The sequence below is a fragment of the Heterocephalus glaber genome, unplaced genomic scaffold, assembly GCF_053883595.1.
Source record: "Heterocephalus glaber isolate CG9 unplaced genomic scaffold, H.glaber_assembly_v1.0 deba00001760, whole genome shotgun sequence".
Classification (NCBI taxonomy): Eukaryota; Metazoa; Chordata; class Mammalia; order Rodentia; family Bathyergidae; genus Heterocephalus; species Heterocephalus glaber.
Window position 1 is genome coordinate 726,156 of NW_028258457.1, and position 18,908 is coordinate 745,063.

Consider the following 18,908-nt stretch of genomic DNA (forward strand, 5'->3'; position numbering starts at 1 on the left):
CACAGGAACCCAGCATAGAATCACATGGTAACAGAGTTATTCCTCTCCAGTTTCCTTCCATTCCTTTTGAGCAAGGGAGAGAGTCCTGCTTTGATGCTACTATGTTAGTGCCTGACCATGGTACTTTCTCTTTTCACTTTGTTTTTCAATTAATTTTTTTGTCTCCCATTCCTCTCCCTGCTACTTTCTCCTAGCCAAGAAAGAGTAGCTATCCATATTCAAAGCCTTTGGCCTGGAGGCTTCTTTGGCTAGCTTTTAGTAGCAGCATTTCATTTTCTTACAAGAAAAGTTTAGTTTTATCTTCTATTAACAGTGGGGTCTGGATTTTCACGTGAGAGATGTGGCAGAGCCTTTTAAGTTTTCTTTGGCTTTTTTGAGATAGGGTTGCCTTGAACTCATTGTGGAGCCCAGGTTGACCTTGAACTTGTGATCCTCCTGCCTCAGCCTCCCAAGTGCTGGGATGAAAGGCATGTACCACTATGTCCAGCTGAGCCTTTCCTTTTAAAATAAGCTCACTTAAGTAAGAAAAATTAAGTGACCTGACTTAATGAAACATATCAAGTGATACAGGTGGCCCTTATGTGAAACCTAAATTGAAAAGGGGTGCTTGAATACCAGGATTCTCCTTATCTCCCCTCCCTTCCTCTCTTCCCTTCTTCTTTCTTCTTTCCATGGTAAGCTTTTGGGAAATGCTGGCTCAGACATTTTGGAATGGGGAAATTGGGAACCTACACTAAGTGGATAATGAGTTAAAGGTTACATAGGACCAGAAGCTTAATTTCCTGCTTCTCAGGTTAGAATGATCCCCTCATTTTGGAAATGTCGATAAAATACCTTCACATGAATTAAGACAAGGAATCAGACTTGACATTTCACATAGTGTAAAACTGCTATAATAGTAAGGGTTGTCAGGCGAATTCACTTTACTGCTACCTGCTAGACATTGTAATAATAAATATACTCTCATTTGTGAAGGTTGTGAAATGTTATCAGCACTCCTTTCCATGTAATATTCCCCCCCCCCCACTATGGCAGATTGAACTCTGGACCTTGTGGTTGCTAGGCAGGTGCGGTGCCACTGAGCTACATCCTTGGCCTTTTTCTTTTGGTACTAGGGATCAAACTCAGGACCTTGCAGTTGTGAGGCAGGCGTGGTGCCACTGAGCTAAATTCCCAGCCCCTGGTGTAATGTTCTTGACAAAAAGTTTTAAGAGTACTGGGAATCGAACCCAGGAACTCACATATGCTAGGCAAGCACTTACTACTAATCCACCTTCCTTTTAATTGTTATTTTTGCAGTTCTAGGGATTGAACCCAGGTCCTGTGCAATGAGCTACATCCCCAGACCTTTTAAAAAACAATATCTTAAAAAAATATTTTGGTTTTGGTACTGGGGATTGAACTCAGGCATGGCACCACCGAGTTAAATCCCCAGCCCCTCTCTTTTTAAATGTTGAGAAAAGGTCTAAACTGACCAGGCTGGCTTTGAACTCGTGATCCTCCCACTTCAGCTTCCTAAGTAGCTGGGATTACAGGTGTGTACCACATCTACCTGACGTGGTACTGAGCAGTGTACAACCTGTTCAATTGTATATGGCAACCCTGAAAGCACCCTCTCCACCCCCACCTTCTGGAATCTCACCTTAAGCTTTGGCAACCGCTTGATGGTTTTGAGAGGTCGTAGCACCCGGAGGACTCGGAGAGATTTAATTGTGTTGATGTCCTTTCCTTTGCTATTGCCACTGTGGAGGGACATCAGGGCAGGGAGAAGGGAAGAGAAAGAGTGGCAGTCAGGAGTGGGAGGTGGGAAGTCTTGCAGCTCCACTGACCCCACCTTCTCAGGTCTAAAGTCTGGTGTGAGCCAGGTGCACCCTGCCCTTCCTTGACAAGAGTTGCCGGGTTTGCCTGCTCCGACTGGGCAGGGGAGGCAGCAGGCTGAGGCTCTTGGGGTTCTGGTCTCAGGGTTGGTTTCTTTTTCTTTTGAGACAGAGGCTGGCTATTGAGGCTGGCCTCAAACTCACAGCAATCTTCCTGTCTCAGCTTCCCGAGTGCTGGGATCACAGGAGTGTGGCATCACGCCTGGCTCGGGTTGGTTTCTGATGCTACCTGGCGTGGGGTGGTCCTCAGCTTGCTGCCCACCCCTAATCCCTGCACAGTGATTTCCAAGAAACTTCTTGGGGTGGGAGTCGAGGGCTCCTGTGCTCTCTTTAAAAATGGTTTTAGACAATGGGGTCCCCCTCTTTCCAACAGGACTGAGGACGCCCTTTGGACAGAGACCTCCTTGTGCCTATCTGGGGCCCACAGGGAGGAAAACACCCCATGGTCATTTCAGATGCCGATGCTGGCCATCATGGGCTCCTGCCTCAGCCTCTGGAGGGCATCTGCACCCATGGCCACCACAGGGCTTCACCAAGATGTGACCCAGGCTCTGCCAGGCCGAGCTCAGCAACGTAGACCTCGCAGGTCCCAGACACCCAGGAAGGGCTGGTGGACAGTGGCACCACCCCCACCCAGGGCCCGCACCAGCAGCTCTGAGTCCCGGCTGCCTGTGCCACCCCGGCCTCCTCCACTTTGGGGCATCTCCCCAAACGTCGTCCGCCTCAGACGCCCCCACCCTTCACCACCTCCTTCCCCAAATCCCCATTTTCTCTTCTTCCCCTGTTTCTGCCCACGGTGGCCGAAGCCAGCAGGCAGAGCAGGTCACAGTCCCTGAGAATCCCGGAGACTGGACTCTTAGCAGAGCTATGCAGACTTCTGGACACAGCCCTCGATGCTCTCTGAAATCCAGCCTGACTCGCCACACTGACCCGGCTCCTGAAAGCTTGCCAGCCTCTGTCTGGGTTTTGCCGTGTGGCTCCTGCCTCAGCCATGCCCTTTGTCTTCGTCCACTCCCAAGGCACAGCCCAACTCCAAGTCCAAGTTCCAGGCCAACCCCTCACTGGCTCTGCCGCCTTAGCCCTGCCTTGGGAGGATCCTGACGCCTGGCACTGGACAGAGGGCCCGGGGCTGGCGCCGGAATTGCTGCTAGCTCCACTTTTTCTGACCCTGGCTCCCGACCCAGCTCTGGCCCAAGGACCCTGAATGGACCCAGGACAGTGTTCCTGGGTGAAAACCTCTTCCTGTGGTCACGGCCCCTGAGGCCCTCACTATGATGAGCCTGCAGAGCCATGTGCAAAAACATCAATTAAAAAAAATTTTGCCTTTCTTTTAGGTACCTTTCTGGTATTCTTCAGGGAGTCAGAAGAGCTACATTTTAGTGCTACAAGACCCAGCAGTCTCAGTAAGTTGTTTTTGAGACAGGGTCTCGCTATGTAGTCCAGGCTGGGCTGTCTCAGCCTCCTGAGTGCTGGGATCACAGGCGTGTGCCACCACACCTGGCGTCTTTATTGCAGCAGAAACTTCAATGTGTGCCGGTGGTCTTATGGCATCCAGACACCCACAATTTCCCCTCATTTGTACCCCAGTACCTCCTGTATGCTAGGCAAGCCCTTTACCACAGAGCTACATTTCCTAGCCTGTTTTTATTTTGAGACAGGTTCTTGCTAAATTGCTGTTACCCAGGATGAACTCGACATCCTCCTGCCTCAGTCTCCCAAGTAGCTAAGGGCTGAACTCTGCATGTGCCAAAGGACTGCTGCTGGAGAACTGTCTGCCTGGGTGCCTGCGTTCCCTCATCTGAGATGGACCCCACCAGCATTAGTGCTCTCTCCCCCAGGAGGAGGAAGGACCCGAGGCCCAGAAGCTGTCCTGAGAGGACCCCAGGGAACACAGGCACTGTTCCTGAAGCCAGACTTGCTGCATGTGCAGACACCTCGAAGGGTGCACCTGCTCTCTCCAGCTAGAGCCTCCTGGCTTCTCCCACCTGGGGAGCCAGAGGCCCCGACTCTGCTAACCGCCCGCCCCAGACCCCATCGCCTGCTCTATTTTCTGCCAGAGCTGGTGAGTCACGGCGAGGTCACAGCCAAGAGCCCTTGGTCCCCTTGGCCACGGGAGAGTAGATTCTGGTCATCATAAGCAACAGGACAGCCGCAAGGGCACAGGGCCATGGAGAAGAGGCCAGAACTGACGTGACTGCACCAGAGCACGGAGGACGAGAGACAGAATGAGAGCGAGCGAGCGAGAGCGAGAGACTTTACCGTGTGCTGCTCCTGGAGAGGTGGCGTTGGAGGGAGAGACAGGTCGTAAGCGGCCTCAGAAGAGAACACAGGACACGCACAGACACGTACACACGACACCGCCGCATGGTCCCCAAGCCCCCGATTCCCGCCCGGGGACCCGGAGGGGTGGATCAGGACGGCAGATCTCGTCATGCCTCTGGCCCCACATCCACCAGACTCGATCCCTGCCTGGCCAGAGCACCCAAGGAAGCCACATTTCAAGTAGCTGTGGGCCACCAAGGCGAAGGAAATCCCTTTTGTTCCCAGAAGTTCTGGCCTGGGAGGGTGAAGCTGGTCTGGAAAGATGAGCTCTGGGTTGGGAGAGGGCCTGGGTTTAAATCCTGCTTGTCTCTCCTGACCCCATCTGGGAAATGGGGTAGGGTACTCATACACTTCATGGGTCCCATGAGCCCTTGGCTTTAGTACATATTTACTATGTTTTTGGGTTTTTGAGACAGGGTCTTGCTATGTAGCCCAGGCTGGCCCTGAACTCATGGTGACCCTCCTGGCTCAGCCTCCCGGAGTGCTGGGATTCCAGCTGTGCGCCACCACGCCCCGCAGTGTGTCCAAGGATCAGCGCACGCAAACGTGGACAGATTCTACTTTGTGGACAATTGAAGGAACTTCCGTTGACAGTGATCTCTGCTTGGGTTGCTGACTTTGAGTGCAACCCGGAAGTTCTGTGAACGTCACTGCATCTGACTTCATGAAGATGGGACTGTGATGCCCACTTGCCAGATGAGGAAACTGAAGCCCGGAGAGGGAGAACAATTATCCCTAGGCCATGCAGCTGGGCAGTAGCAGGCTGTTTCAAACCCAGGCTCGAGAACCCACCTGCTCCTCTTTCCATTTCCTCCCCCACAGGGAGAATAATGCCTTTCAAGTGGCGTCTGTTTCAAGATAAAATGGAAGCAAAGGGGCTCCTTCTGTGGCTTCCTGGAAGTGTGGCCCCTATGGGTGCAGGCACGGCTTGATCCAGGCACTCTGTCAGCAGTGCTGGCCTGTAGTCCCGCCTTGGGGGCAGGAGCCACACCTGACGGGCTTCTGGCAGTGAGGACAGGATCGTGGTCCTGCTGAGTGTTGTCAGCCACTGCCCCAGGCCTGGGCAGAGTGTGTGACATTCGGGCGATGCCAATGGCTTGTGAAATGGTGTGCTGATGGAGTCACAGGGACACGGACACGGTAGGGGATGGAGGACACACACACAGTCTCGGGAGGGTGGGGGCGCTCAGGTCGGGACCACAGTTTCGGCCCAGGCAGAGTCCTGGCCTCTGCACTCGAGAGGACCGGCCTCACCTGGCCTGGGAGATCCTGCACCTCCTGGGGCCGCCTCAGGTCCGGGCTGGACCCACTTCCCTGTGTACCTCAGTTTCCCCATCTGCTAACCAAGGCTGACAATAGCCCTGCTTTCGCACTGTGGATGCAGATTACAAACAAGGCTGCAATTGTTTTTGTCTGTTGTTTTTGAGACAGGGACTAGCTATGTAGTCCAGGATGGCTTTGAACTTGGGGCAGTCCTCTTGCCTCAGCGTCCCAAGTGCCGGGATCACAGAGCCCAACTGGGTGGCGTGTGTGTGTGTGTGGGGTCACTGTGTTTATTATGGCCTAGTCCGCGTTCCCTGCTGCATGGGGAAACTGAGGCACAGGGAGGCTAAGGGACTGGTACATCCAGAGAGAAACCTGACACTTGCTGGGAGCAGACAGGGACAGATAAAGCAAAAGACTAAGGAGAAGAAGCAAATTGAGAGCCTCGGACCTCCTCTACTCTGCCCACAAGGAAAGTCAGAAAGCACTGCGCTCACAGGCCACAGAGGTGGGAATCTGCAGTGAGGAGGAGTGGATTCTCTAACTTTCCTTGAGGGCAAAGTAGCAGCTCTGGGCTCCTTCACTGCTTTGGGCAGTTAGAGGGGAGGTAGCAGGACTGGCTTGATCCAGGCCACTGGGGCTGTGCGGGGCCTGTCCAGTATTCAGGCAGTGACGGCCCCAGATGCAGTCTGCCACGGTCCCGCTGGACCAAGTTCCTGGCACTGGCCAAACAATCTCCCCCGCCTCTACTCCCCGAGAGAGTCCAGAGCAGGAGACGCACACAGAGTGGCCAGAAATCTCTGCCCATGTGCCCCACACAGGGAAAGAACCTTCCAAGTAGGAACGTCTGAGCATGCAGGGTTTCCAAGTCACGAGGAGGGTTCTCAAGTTCACTGCAGCGCAGGCTGCCCAGTCACTGTGAACTGCAGATTTCAACATTCTTTTTGCTGAGGATTGAACCCAGGGCTTTCACACCACGCTACAGCCTCAGTCCTTCCTAAAATATTTTTATTTTGAGACAAGGTCTTGCTAAATCGTTGAGTTGCCTGGGCTGGGGTGGATCTGGTGATCCTCCTGCCTCCATCTCCTAGAGTACTGGGATTACTAGTGTGCACTGTGATGCCCAGGGGCGGACTACTTCTTGACCCTGTACAACTTTATACAGTCAAGCACCGCAAAAAGATGTTTCGGTCAAGGCATCACCATACAATTGCATCACTCATAAAGAAAATGTGTTTACATCCGGCGGAGTACTGCTCTGCCATGAAGAAGGATAAACCTGAATCATGTGGAGGAAAATGGATGCATCTTGACACCCTAACGGTAAGTGCCATAAAGCAGGCACAGAAGGTTAAGTACTGTGTGGTTTCTCTTACATGAGAAACCCAAAGTATAAATAAATTAAAGAGCAAAATGAAGGCTAGATGGTAGGAAACAGGGAGGTAGACTTTGTGGACATGAGAAGGGGCCTGGGGAAGGAAGGAGAGGGGATGGACAGGAGGGGAGGAAGTGAAAAGGACTGAGCTGTGATGTGTGTCTGTACCAACCCTGGTGCTGATGTGCAACATGGGCTCGTGGTGAAAACATGGGGCCTCCTGGTGAGTGCAGTGACAGAGGTGCCCATGACTCGCTTCTTAGGCTGTGTCCCTGTTGCCACACAATGCTCGACTGTGTCTGAAAAGGGGACTCGGCAGAGCTCAGGGCCACAGGCACAGGAACCCTTCTGCTCACGGACCTTAATTTCACTTTATGTTTCTGTGGTGCTGGGGATGGAAGCCCGGGCCTCACATGTGTCAGGCAAGCACTGACCCCTAAGCCACACCTCAGCCTATGACAGGATCTGCTTAAAGAAGAGGCTTGTGGGGCCATTCTTGGGGATGGTGGTGCACTATGGGAAGCCGACGCAGGAGGGTTTCAAGTTTGAGGCTATTTTGGGCAACATGGTGAGACTCTGTCTCGAAATAAAACATAAAAAAGGGCTGAGGGTGGAGCTCAGTGCAAAGGCCCTGGGTTCAATCCCCAGAACCAAAGAAACTCAAAAACCAAAAACCATAACCAAAACAACCCCCAAAGCAGGCTCATGGTGACTCCAGAGCCTGTTGTGAACTTGGCTCATAACAGCACAGGCTCAAAGGTTGGGGACTGGAAGGTTTCTCCGGGCCCGAATCCAGAGGGACCAGATGGCAACAGGTCCCCTTCTCAGAGTGTGGAGCATCAGTTCCCATAGGGCAAAGGGGCACAGGGTGTGGACTGCGGGACACACATGGTCACCCCATCCTTCTCCGGCACCTGGGACTCTGCCCACAGACGCTGCCCACAGGGCCTGGAGAGCTTGCATCTGCTGGGCTTCCTCCTCTACCCGGGCTCTGCCTGGGGCTGAAGGCCCCACCCCAGCCCACCCCACAGCTCAGGTCAGGGTGGTCGGACCCTCTGGGTGGATGGGTGACGGCAGAGGGCTTCCTGCAGGCCACACTACCCAGGGGACCCGGACAGCTCGACTTGGGAGCAGGCTTCCGGGTGGGTGGGGAGAGACAGGATGAGGGCAGAGATGGCAGGAGCAGGGAGGGGACAGAAAGCCTTAGGTCACCTCCTAGGGAACCGCTCTACTCCAGGCTCAGCGTGGTAGAGGTTCTGGCTTTTCAGAGTCTAAGTTTTCTCATATGCCGCCTGCCTGACGTCTGAAGGATCTGCTTAAATAGGAGACGGAGGGAGAAAGAAGCCTACAGCATCACGCTCTCACATACACTGTGATTACCTAAAGTTCTCCAGGCTGACTCCCCAGCCGCCTTTCTCTTGCAGTCCAGGCTGGCCTCGAACTCAAGATGCTCCAGGAATCACAGGTGTGCACCACCTCATTTGGGGCCCCTTTTTATTAGCTATCAGCAGTCTGTGAAACTCCTGTTCACATCCCTTTTTTTTTCCGGTACCAGGGATGGAACTCAGGACCTTAGGCTTGCCAGGCAGGTGCCACGCTGCTGAGCCACATCCCGGCCCTACTTCCTTTCTTAATAGACCTACTGAGATTTAGGTTTTTCTTGCTTTGCAAGAACTTTTCATATAGGACACCAGCCCCTTGTCTGGTCTATGGCAATCTTCCTCCCCTAGTTTATTGTGCATTTATTTATTTCCTACAGAACCTCTCCCAATTCCCCTAGCACTGAGGATTGAACCCAGGGCCTTTGCACTGAGCTCTATCCTCAGCTCAGCTCATTTAAAAGATTATTTTAATTTTTTTTGTTTTTTTGAGACAGGTTCTTGCTGTAGTCCAGGCTGGCCTTGAACTCCTGGTGATCCTCCTTCCTCACCCTCCCAAATTCTAGGATTACAGGTGTGCACCATCACGCCCAGCCTTTTTTTTTTGGTACCAGGGATCGAACTCGGGACCTTTCGCTTATGAGGCAGGCTGTGGAACCACTGAGCTAAATCCCTGACTCACGCCCAGCTTTTACTTTTTAAAATTTTGAGACATGGTCTCGCTAAACTGCTAAATTGCGGAGGCTGGGCTTGAACTTGTGATCCTCCTGGTTTGGCCTCCCACAGTCTGGGATGACAGGGGTGTGCCACCACACCCGGATCCTACAGAACATCTTAATGATAATGTTGCCAGACACCCTGATTTGTTGTTATTTATGATTTCTTCAAATAATAAATACTTAATTACTTTAGAAGAAGGAAGGGAGCTGGAGAGGGAGAGGTGAAGAAAGGGTGGAAAGAGAGGCAAGGAAGGAGACAGTGAGGGACAGAGGAGGAGTGGGGATGTCAGCCAGTCACAGACGCCAGCTGCCCCCTTCATGCCGCGTCCCCAGCTCCAGTGCCCTGAAGCCTGGAGAGTTCTTACCTAGACCCAACCTGACCTTGCTGTGTTTCCAGGGCAGACTGAGGGTGGCCTGGTTTAGCTCTGGAATTGGGAACGGGGCGCTATCCGGGCCCTCTGTCAGGTCGCGGAGACTGTTCAGTACTCCGCCTGCTGAGGAGGGACCTAGGATTTCCCACTGCAGGCTCAGGATCCCTACAAGACCCTCCTTTTGGGAATGACTTCTTTGACAGGACTCTGTGACCTCTGAGGCTGGGTCCTCAAGATCCGCTCCTGAATCTGTCACCTTTTAGTCTGTAACAAAGGTCTCTAATGTGGGGATGGTACTGCTAAACTCACTACCAGGCCCCTAAGGGCTAATGGCTGCTCAGCCCTTGAGGGCTACCCTGGAATGGCCACCCAGGACTCAGGAACCATCTTGGAATGGCAGCTCAGCCCTCGGGCATTACCTTCAAAAGAATGCCCAGAATTCAGATACCATCTTGAAATGGCTGCCCAGAAGTCAGGCACCAGCTTTGGAGTGGCTATGAAGCCCCAGGGTTCCATCTTGAAATGGCTACTAGAAATGGTGTGCCATCTTGAAATGGCTGCCCAGAACTCAGTTGCCATTTTGAGATAAGCTCTAAGAGGAATGGCTACATAGCCCTAGCATGTCATCTGGGAATGGATGTTCAACTCACAGGCACCTTCTTCAAATGGCAATTTAGAACTTTGATGCCATTTTGAAATGGGTATCCAGGACTCACACACCCTCTCAACATACTTGCTAAGCCCTAAGGTGCCATCTTGAAATGGCTGTCCAGCACTTGGGTGCCGTTTTGAAATGGCCTCCCAGAACTCGGTTGCCATTTTGCATTGGCTGCTCACTTCTTGGGCACCATCTTGAAATGGGTATTTAGAACTTTGATGCCATTGTGAGATGGCTGCCCAGAACTCAGGCACCCCCTCAGAATGCCTGTTACACCCTAGGGTGCCATTTTGAAATGACTGTCCAGAAGTTAGAAGCCATCTTGGAATGGCCACCCAGACTCAGTTACCCTTTTAGATAGCTACTAAGCTCCACGGTGCTATTTCGGAATGGCTGTTCAACCCTTAGGCACCATCTGGAAGTCACCACTTACAACTAGGGCACCAACTTAGGGCTGTGTGATGACACATGACCTTGAGAGGGCAGAGTGACCTCAGACTGGTGGGAGAAGTGACACACACACCAGGATGTCATCAGGGCTATGATGACAAGGCCTCTGGCACAAGATGGGGTCAGGATTTTCATGCACACTTATGTCCTGGTTGTCTTTTTAGGGGTTTCCCAAAGAGACAGCAGTGGGGCAGAGGGTGTGGAGTGGAAGGGGGATGAGATGTCCCAGAAAGCGCACAGCAGGGCCGATGATGTGGTGAGCCCTCTGATGTGTGTGGAGGCAGAAGTAAGAGTGTTTCCTCCCACCCCATGGTGCACAGTCATGCACAAAGCTAGTTGAAGCTCCTCCTGGGGGCATGCTGGTGTCCCCACCGCCCCAGAGCCCACATCCCCATCTCTGTACCCAGGAACATGTCCCCCAGTCCAACCACAGGTGGCCTTGTATGGGGCCCTGCATGGCGACTTACGTGAAGGCAAAGGCCACGAGGGCCCCACTGACCACAATGAAGTCGAGGATGTTCCAGAGGTCTCGGAAGTAGGCGCCCTGGTGCAGGACAAGGCCCAGGTCAATCATCTGCAGGGGACAGGAAAGGGTGCTGGGACTCTGGCTCTACCCTGGGCTGTGGCATCCTTTGGACAAGGGTGCTGTTCTTTTGGGCCCACAGCCTGCAGGTCAGCCTAGGCCCAGACTTTGGGGCACAATCCAACCACCAGATGGATCCATCCATATTCGATCCATTCACCAGAAATTCTTTTTCTTTCTTTCTTTTTCTTTCTTTCTTTTCCTTCTTTCTTTCTTTCTTTTCTTTCTTTCTTTCTTCCTTCTTTCCTTCCTTCCTTCCTTCCTTCCTTCCTCTTTTTTCTTTGTACTGGGCATTGAACCCTGGGCCTTTGCACTGAGCTGCATCCCTAGTGCTTTTTTTTTTGTACCGGGGATTGAACTTGGGACCTTGCGCTTTCAAGGCAGGAAGCAGCACTACTGAGCTAAATCCCCAGGCTCTTAGTGCTTTTAAATTTATGTTTTGCTAAGTTGCCCAGGCTAGGCTCAAATTTGTGATCCTCCTGCCTCAGCTTCCTAGAGTGCTGGGATGACAGGCTTTCACCCTGCTCTCTCTGCCCTTACCTTGATGACCATCTCAAAGGTAAAGACGCCTGTAAAAACATAATCAAAGTACCGCAGCACCTGCAGGGAACAGAAAGGCACAGGGTCACATGCTTGCTCCCACAGAGCGCTCTGTGAATCTAACAACACCCTCTGCAACACAGAGTCCCCAACGAGCAGATTTCCACCCGGAGCAGAGGTAGCCACTGCACGCAGGGAAAGGTGAGCACTGAAGGAGACCCTAACTGCCCTTCCTTGCTGGAGGCAGAGCTGTGGGTTGTGAGTGGTGGTGGCCGGCAGAGGGCGACAAACCCCACCAAATCACGGAGCAGTGGCTTTACCAATGCAAAGGACGCCTTTCTATTTGCTCCAAGCTCTGGGTGGACTGAGGTGGTGCTGGGGAAGCCATGGTTGACTGTATCCTTCCCGGCAAGGCCACACCTCTCCTCCCATTGCTTATGTCCAGTGCCACTTTGCCACTGTACCCTCCCCTGGCCCACCTTTTTCAAATGCCACCTCCAGGCATTTGTTCTCCCCACTAAATCTGTACCTCCCCACTCTCGTACCCATCACTTCTTGACACACTATGGTTATGGCTGTCGATGATCTTTTTTATTTTTGTTATCTCAAAACAGGGTCTCACTGTGTAGCCCAGGCTGGCCTTGAACTCACGGTGACCCTCCTGCCTCAGCCTCCTGAGTGCTGGGAGGCTGTTTGTCTTCCTCATCCAGTGCCAGCCCCACGGCAAAAGGACTGGCACCATTGAGGCCCCTCCAGCTCATGACACAGTGCCAGGAACCCAAGCAGGTGCTCAAGAAATGTTTGCTGAGTGAGTGTGGGGCCAGGCTCTGGGATCTGAGGCTCACACCCTCATCTGGGGCGTGATGCTGGGCACTGTAGGCTGCCAGGGCCCTGCCCCTGCCACAAGCATCAGTGTTTCCCCCTCACTTTTAAAGCTGTTTTGTTTCTAAGTCAAATTGTACATCTGTTCTTCCTTCTTTTCTTTTTAGTACTGGGGATGGAACCCAGCCCTTGTGGATGCTGGGCCAGCCACCGGCATTCCAGCAGGATGACAGCTGCTCGGAGGGACATCTTGCTCCCTTGTGTCCCTAGGCTCCCAGCTTCCCCTGCAGTGGCCATGGCCGCCCCAGGTGTCTTGGGGTTGGGGCCCAGGAGAGACTCACGTTGTTGCGTGGCGCGTTGGGCTGCACAGGGTCCTCCGCAGCCAGCGCGATGCTGCTCATGGCGATGACCATGAGGATGCACATCTCAAAGTAGCGCAGGTTCAGGATGTAATGGCACAGGCGGCGCAGGCTGCGGGTACACAGGGTGCTGAGTCTAGGCAGGACATGCTCCGGCCCTCTCCCCCACTGCCCTGTTCCTACGTGAACCCGGGTGTGCAGGGCTCCTCTGCCCAGCCCTGTCTGCCCCAGGCATGGGCACCCTGTCCCCTCCACCCAGCAGTTCTCTGGGATGCCAACTCCCTAACCAGGCTGTCACGCGGGAGACAGAATGGTTGCCACGCACAGCACATCCTGGCCACTCAGACACCTGCGGGTTCAGCAGAGTCCGCCTGCCCTTCCTTCCTCTCTTCTTGAAATTAGCTGTGTGACCCGGGGTGTGTTATGCACCCTCTCTGTGCACTCGTTTGTCAAATGGTCACAGAGTGAGACTAAAAGGGCTGATGTACGCCTGGCACACTGGGAATCTCCGAAATTGAACCCAGGGCCTTAGGCATGCAGGGCCAGTGCTCTACCACTGAGCCACACGTACAGTCCATTTTCAAAATTTTGACATAGGGATCTTGCTAAATTGTCCAGGATGGGACTGAACTTGCAATCCTCCCACCTCAGCCTCCAGAGTAGCCGGGATGGCAGGAGTGGACCCCAAGTCCGGCTAGGACTGCCCTTTCTGACCTGCTCCAGGGCCTCTCCCCAGACCCTGGCCCTGGCCCCTGCGCGGCACTCACGGGTTGGTGGTGGACAGGATGAACATGGAGCTGTAGGGCGGCATGGGCTTGGGGCCGTCTTCGCCGGCGTCATCCTCCTCCTCCTCCTCCTTCTTCTCCTCCTCTTTTTTTGGCAGTGGGTCTGGGTTGGCGTTTTTATTCACTGTGGGGAGCAGAATAGGCAGTGGCCTCCTGCTTCGACGTCCCGTCTGCCCTTGCACGGGGCGAGGATCCAGGCACCACAGGGTGTCAGCTGTCTCTCACAGGACCCTACTGGGGGCTCCTGTTTATCTGAAGTGGTGGGGACTGAACCCAAGGCTTTCACACTGAGCTGGATCCCCAGCCCTTTTTATTTTTTAATTGAGACAGGGTCTTGCTAAGTTGTTTAGGCTGGGCTCAGATTTGAGATCCTCCTGCCTCAGCCTCCCACAAGGCTGGGATTATAGAGTGCTGCACTACTACACCTGGCCAAGGTTGCTACTTCGTAATTTCCATGTGATAGATGAGGCAATCAAGGCTCAGAGAAGTAAAGTAACTTGCCTAAGGCCACACAGCAGAGAAGGAAGAGCAGGGATTCGACCCCAGGCAACCTGGCCCCAGAATGCTTCTCTCTACTACTCTACCCCAAACCTGCTGGGACCCTCGTGGGATAGCATTACTATTAATATTGTTTCGGTGGTACTGGAGATTGAATTCAGGGGCCCCCGTCACTGAGCTACATCCCCACCCATTTTTTTGTTTGTTTTGTTTTGCTTTGCTTTTTTACTTTGAGACAAGGTTTCGTTCGCTAAGACCCAATCTTTTTCATTTTGAGGGAGGGTCTTGCTAAATTGCCCAGACTAGAGCTTTCCTTTTTTTTTTTTTGGTACCGGGGATTGAACTCAGGACCTTGCGCTTGCCCGGGAGGAGAGGTGCCACTGAGATAAATCCCCGGCTAGGAACTAGAATTTTCAATCCTCCTGCCTCAGCCTCCCAAGTGCTGGGATGACAGGTTCATAGCACCACGCCTGGCTTCATCTTCAGTCCTCTTTAAATTTTGAAACAGGGCCTCGAAAACTTGCCCAAACTGCCCCTGACCTTGGGATCTTCCTGCCTCAGCCATCTGAGCTTCTGGGCTTGCAGGCGTGTGCAACAGCGCCTGGCTCTTGTAGACTTTCTTCCTTCCCACTTCTTCCTCCCTTTTCTCAGTGAGTGCCGTGCGTGTTCTTCGCAGCCTGGCTCCCGGGGCCTCCTCCAAGCCCCCCGCCCCACTTCTACACGAGGACCCCACTGTCCCCAATGTGGAGGCTTCTGGCTCCCCAGGGAGTACAGGCTGGGGACCAGTGCCCGCCGCCTCACCTTGCACAACCGTGTGGTTGAGCGGCGGTGGGCAGGCGGGTGCCATGTCCACCGAGGTGTGGTCGGGCTTCCTGGCAGTCTTGGCTGAGTTGGGCTGGGTGCTGCTGGGGTTGGTGACGATAAGGCTGTTCTCAGGGGTCTTGGGGGGCCTGGGGTTGGCCGGGTTCCCTGGGTTGTTGGGCATTCGGCGGCTGGCAGAGTTCTGGGGGTTGGTGGCCACGGCGGGTGGGTTGGGCGTGGGGCCGGGGTCCCCGCTGGGCCCCATCTTGGCCAGGCTCTGGGGCAGCCCTGGGTGGCCCAGGCCGTTGTGAGGACCCGCCGACTCCCCAGTGGCCAGCTTGTTATTCCTCATGTTGTCGATGTCCTCTGCCAGCGGTGGGTCCTGGCGGCCCAGGTCCTGCTGGATGGGCCGCGTGGTCGACAGGTTGGGGCCGGACACGGGCACCCCGGAGCCCTGGTTCTCTCTGCGGAGGTGGACCGAGGGGAAGAAGGAGTTAGGGCCGGAGAGCGACATCGTGGGATCTGTGTGCAATGCCCCTGCCAAGGGCACAGCGTGGACGTCAGAAAGGCATGTCCAGCCGGGCGTGGTGGGCACGCCTCTGATCCCAGCACTGTGGGAGGCTGAGGCAGGAGGATCCCAAGTCCAAGCCCAGCCTGGGCAACTTAGTGACTTAGCGAGCTCCTGTCAAGATGAAAAATAAAAAAGAGCTGGACTCATTTCATTCCTGCTTACAGCGCCAGACTTTTACTGGCCAGGTTTCCATAAATCCTCTCTCTCTCCTAGCATTGGGGATTGAACTCAGGACAGAGACAGCCTCAGCTTCCTTTTATTTTTTGTGACAGGGCCTCACCAAATTGCCCAGGCTGGGTTTAGACTTGCAATCCTCCTGCCTCAGCCTCCTGAGTACCTGGGATCACAAGTGTGCACCACCATGCCTAGTTCAAACTCTTTTCTTCTTGTCATTATTTGCTAAACAATACATTACAACACCAATTTCCACAGCATTCCTGTTATCTCAGGTGTGATAAGTCACCTAGAGATGATTCCGGAGTCTACACGAGGAGGTGCAGGGTTCGGTGTGAACATGACACTAGTTTACAACAGGGATTTGGGCACTGATGGGCTCTGGAATCCAAAGGGGGTCCTGGAAAGCCATTCCTGGAGGGTAACCGGGGACATCTGTGCCATCGCCGTTTTATAGGTGAGAACTCTGAAGCCCAGAGAGGTTGAGGCTCAGCTCAAGGCCACACAGCAAAGTACCTGCTCATAGGAAGGCAGAGTGGTGGGTGCAGGCTGAGCAGCTGGGACAAGGACCTGGAAGCACTTAGGGAAGCCTCTTACAGGGGCAGCACAAAAGGACAGCACAGACAACAGGAAGGAGAGGCCGGCAAAGTATGAAAGCACAGGAGCAGCAGTGTAAAGGCCCTGGGGCCGTCTCAAGCTTGCATTCAGGAGCAGCCAGAAGACTGGCGGAGCCAGCGAAGCTGCAGCAGGTAGGAGTTTGGTGCCTCAGTGACTCTAATATTTCCTGCTGCATGGCCAGAGATGAGAAGCAAAACCTCTCTGAGAGCCCAGGGCACTTGGAGGAGAGGACACAAATGTGATGGTTCCTCATTGGACTTTCTCCAGTTCAGTGCCCCCAGGGACATCTGCTCCACCAGGCAACACAGGATCTCCCTATGGCATTCAGGCTGGCCTTGAACTCACTACAGAGCCCAGGCTTGCCTCGAACTCATGGCGATTCTCCTGCCTTAGTCACATGAGTGCTGGGATGACAGGCATGTGCCATCATGTGTGGCTCGGTCCTCTTATGCCCAGCCCTACCCTCACTACTGGTCACTGAACCCAGGCCAGGCCCTAGCACTCAGCGACATCTCCAGCCCATTCCATTTTGGACAGGGTCTCAGAAGTTGCCCAGGCTGGATTCAAACTTGTGATCCTTCTACGTCAGCCTTCCCGAGTGTGTGTGTCTTTCTTTCTTTTCTTTCTTTTCTTTCTTTCTTTCTTTCTTTCCTTCCTTCCTTCCTTCCTTCCTTCCTTCTTCTTTCTTTCTTTCTTTTTCTTTCTCAGGGATTGAACTCAAGATCTTGCACTTGCAAGGCAGGTAGTAGCACCACTGAGCTAAATCCCCAGCCCTCGAGTGTGTATTTCTGATAGAGAGCGAGCCTTCCCAGAACAGCAGACCCATTTTGGTTATAACCCTAAGGGAACCTGGTCCTTCGGTTGGTATGTAAGGAGGCTGTGGGAAGAGATACCACTGCTGAGAGCTTGAGGCCACTCATGGTCATGTGTTCCAGAGGGGACAGCATGATGCACAGGCCAGAGCCCGTGTGGTGGCTGGGGCTCTGGATCTTGGATTTGCCTCCTGGTGGAGTTGCTGCCAGCTGTGTGTGCTGGGAATTTTAACAAGTGCAGCTGCAGGGCCCACTACCAACCTCAGGAGCTTCCAGCCCAGTGCATGTGAAGGACTCAGAGATGGGCACTTTCCCCTTCCTCTGGGACCAGGTGTGAGCTGCCAGGACAGTGGTGACTGCACAACGCCAGCCAATCCCTTCTGGAGGGACCAGGGACATCACGCCTGGGGTGTGCTCAGCCCGGGGACCCAGGAGATGGACCCAGAGTCCCCTTGGGCAATCACAGGAAGTGGGCCTGTGTCCCCACCAACCAAGGACATAGCATATTCACTCAGTGACTCCTGTAACAGTTGCCATGTGGGGTAGGTTATCAGGATCGGCCCCATTTCACAGTGAGGAAACCGAGGCACAGAGGCACATTTGCCCCAAGTTTAGAAAGGGCTGAGCTAAGTATGGTGTGTTGGCAATACACCTGTCATCTCTAGCACTCTGGGAGGCTGAGGCAGGAGGATTGCAACTCTAAGTCCAGCCTGGGAAACTTAGTAAGTCCCTGTTTCAAAATAAAAAAATCAAAAGAGGGCTGGGGATAGAGCTCAGCTCAAAGGTTGTGGGTTCAATACCACCAGCACCAGGGGAAAAAAAAAAAAAAGCTGAGCTGGATGCCGGTCCTAGAGACTTCAAACTATAGCATTATGAGCAAAGGAAATGAGAATGAATGATTCGGAGTGCATGGAGTAACAGGGCCGAGGAGGCCAGTGAGGAGCCACGGGGTGCTGTAAGAATCTGGGTACTAGAGGATGACACAGTCCCTGGCCCTGCAGGATAAAGGCTCAGAAGCCCAGCAGCTCCCTTCCCACTCTGGTAGGGGGTGGCTGTCATGGAGTCAGACACAGCAGACCTAAGATGCGAATCCAGGGCTGGGCCAGGTCAAACTCAGCCAGGATGGCAGCCAGGGAGTGGCTGGTGCTCTGGGATCCATAGCTTTTTTTGTTGTTTTGATTGTTTTTGAGATAGGGTCTCACTATGCAGCCCAGGCTGGCCTCAAACTTGTGATCCTCCTGCCTCAGCCTCCTGAGTGCTGGGATTACAGGCCTGTGCCACCACCCCTGGCTTTTATCTTCATTGATCTTACTATTATTTATTAAAGTGGATGAATGCCTCATCTTGGCTTTTTTTCCTTTTAAAATGCCTGAGTCACCTGGGCATGGTGCTGTGTACCTCGGGAGGTTGAGGCAGGAGAATTGCTCAAGCCTAGGAGTTTGGGGCTAGCTTGGGCAACACAGTGAGACCCTGTCTCAAAAAATAAGTAAATAGTGTCAAATCTTCACAAAGTTTTATTTCCAAAAACTTTTTAAAAAAATCAACCAAATGAAGAACATGTCTGTCTCCTGGTTCTGGGGTTGGACACGCTGATTAGTACCTCCCACCCAGAAGTAACGTCCAGGTTTTGAACAGGTTAGACCCACTAAGGCCCTGGGGCCAGAAGTAGTGGGCTGTTTTTTGCCTCTGGAGAGGAGGTGGGAAGCAGGGTCTGGGAAAGCTGGATGTTTACCCTGCTCCTGCTAGTGGTTGCCCTTGGGAAAATTCTTTGCTCTTCTGAACCTCAGGTTTCCCTTCTACAAAAGCAAGGAATCAGAGTGGACGAGCTACAGGCTGAGTTTCTATGTCTACCAATGTTATGTCTAACAATCTAGTAATAGGCAACACTTATTGAAGGCTATTACTGCTAAAATAATGTTTCAGGTCATGAT

General features: G+C 53.3%; 1 protein-coding gene across 8 annotated transcripts in view; it reads right to left on the reverse strand.

Annotated features, from left to right (window-relative positions):
* Cacna1a (calcium voltage-gated channel subunit alpha1 A) overlaps positions 1-18,908 on the reverse strand; it is a 306,123-nt gene that overhangs the window by 44,971 nt on the left and 242,244 nt on the right. For all 8 annotated transcript variants that reach the window (XR_015447494.1, XM_004872432.3, XM_004872431.3 and 5 more), the window contains 6 exons: positions 14,803-15,266; positions 13,486-13,627; positions 12,701-12,830; positions 11,538-11,597; positions 10,882-10,988; positions 1,643-1,742 (listed from right to left, as the gene is read on the reverse strand). Coding sequence is in view for 7 of the 8 variants with exons in the window: in XM_004872432.3 (XP_004872489.2) it covers positions 1,643-1,742; positions 10,882-10,988; positions 11,538-11,597; positions 12,701-12,830; positions 13,486-13,627; positions 14,803-15,266 (1,003 nt within the window). In the remaining variant the exon portion in view is untranslated. The remainder of the gene's footprint in view (positions 1-1,642; positions 1,743-10,881; positions 10,989-11,537; positions 11,598-12,700; positions 12,831-13,485; positions 13,628-14,802; positions 15,267-18,908) is intronic.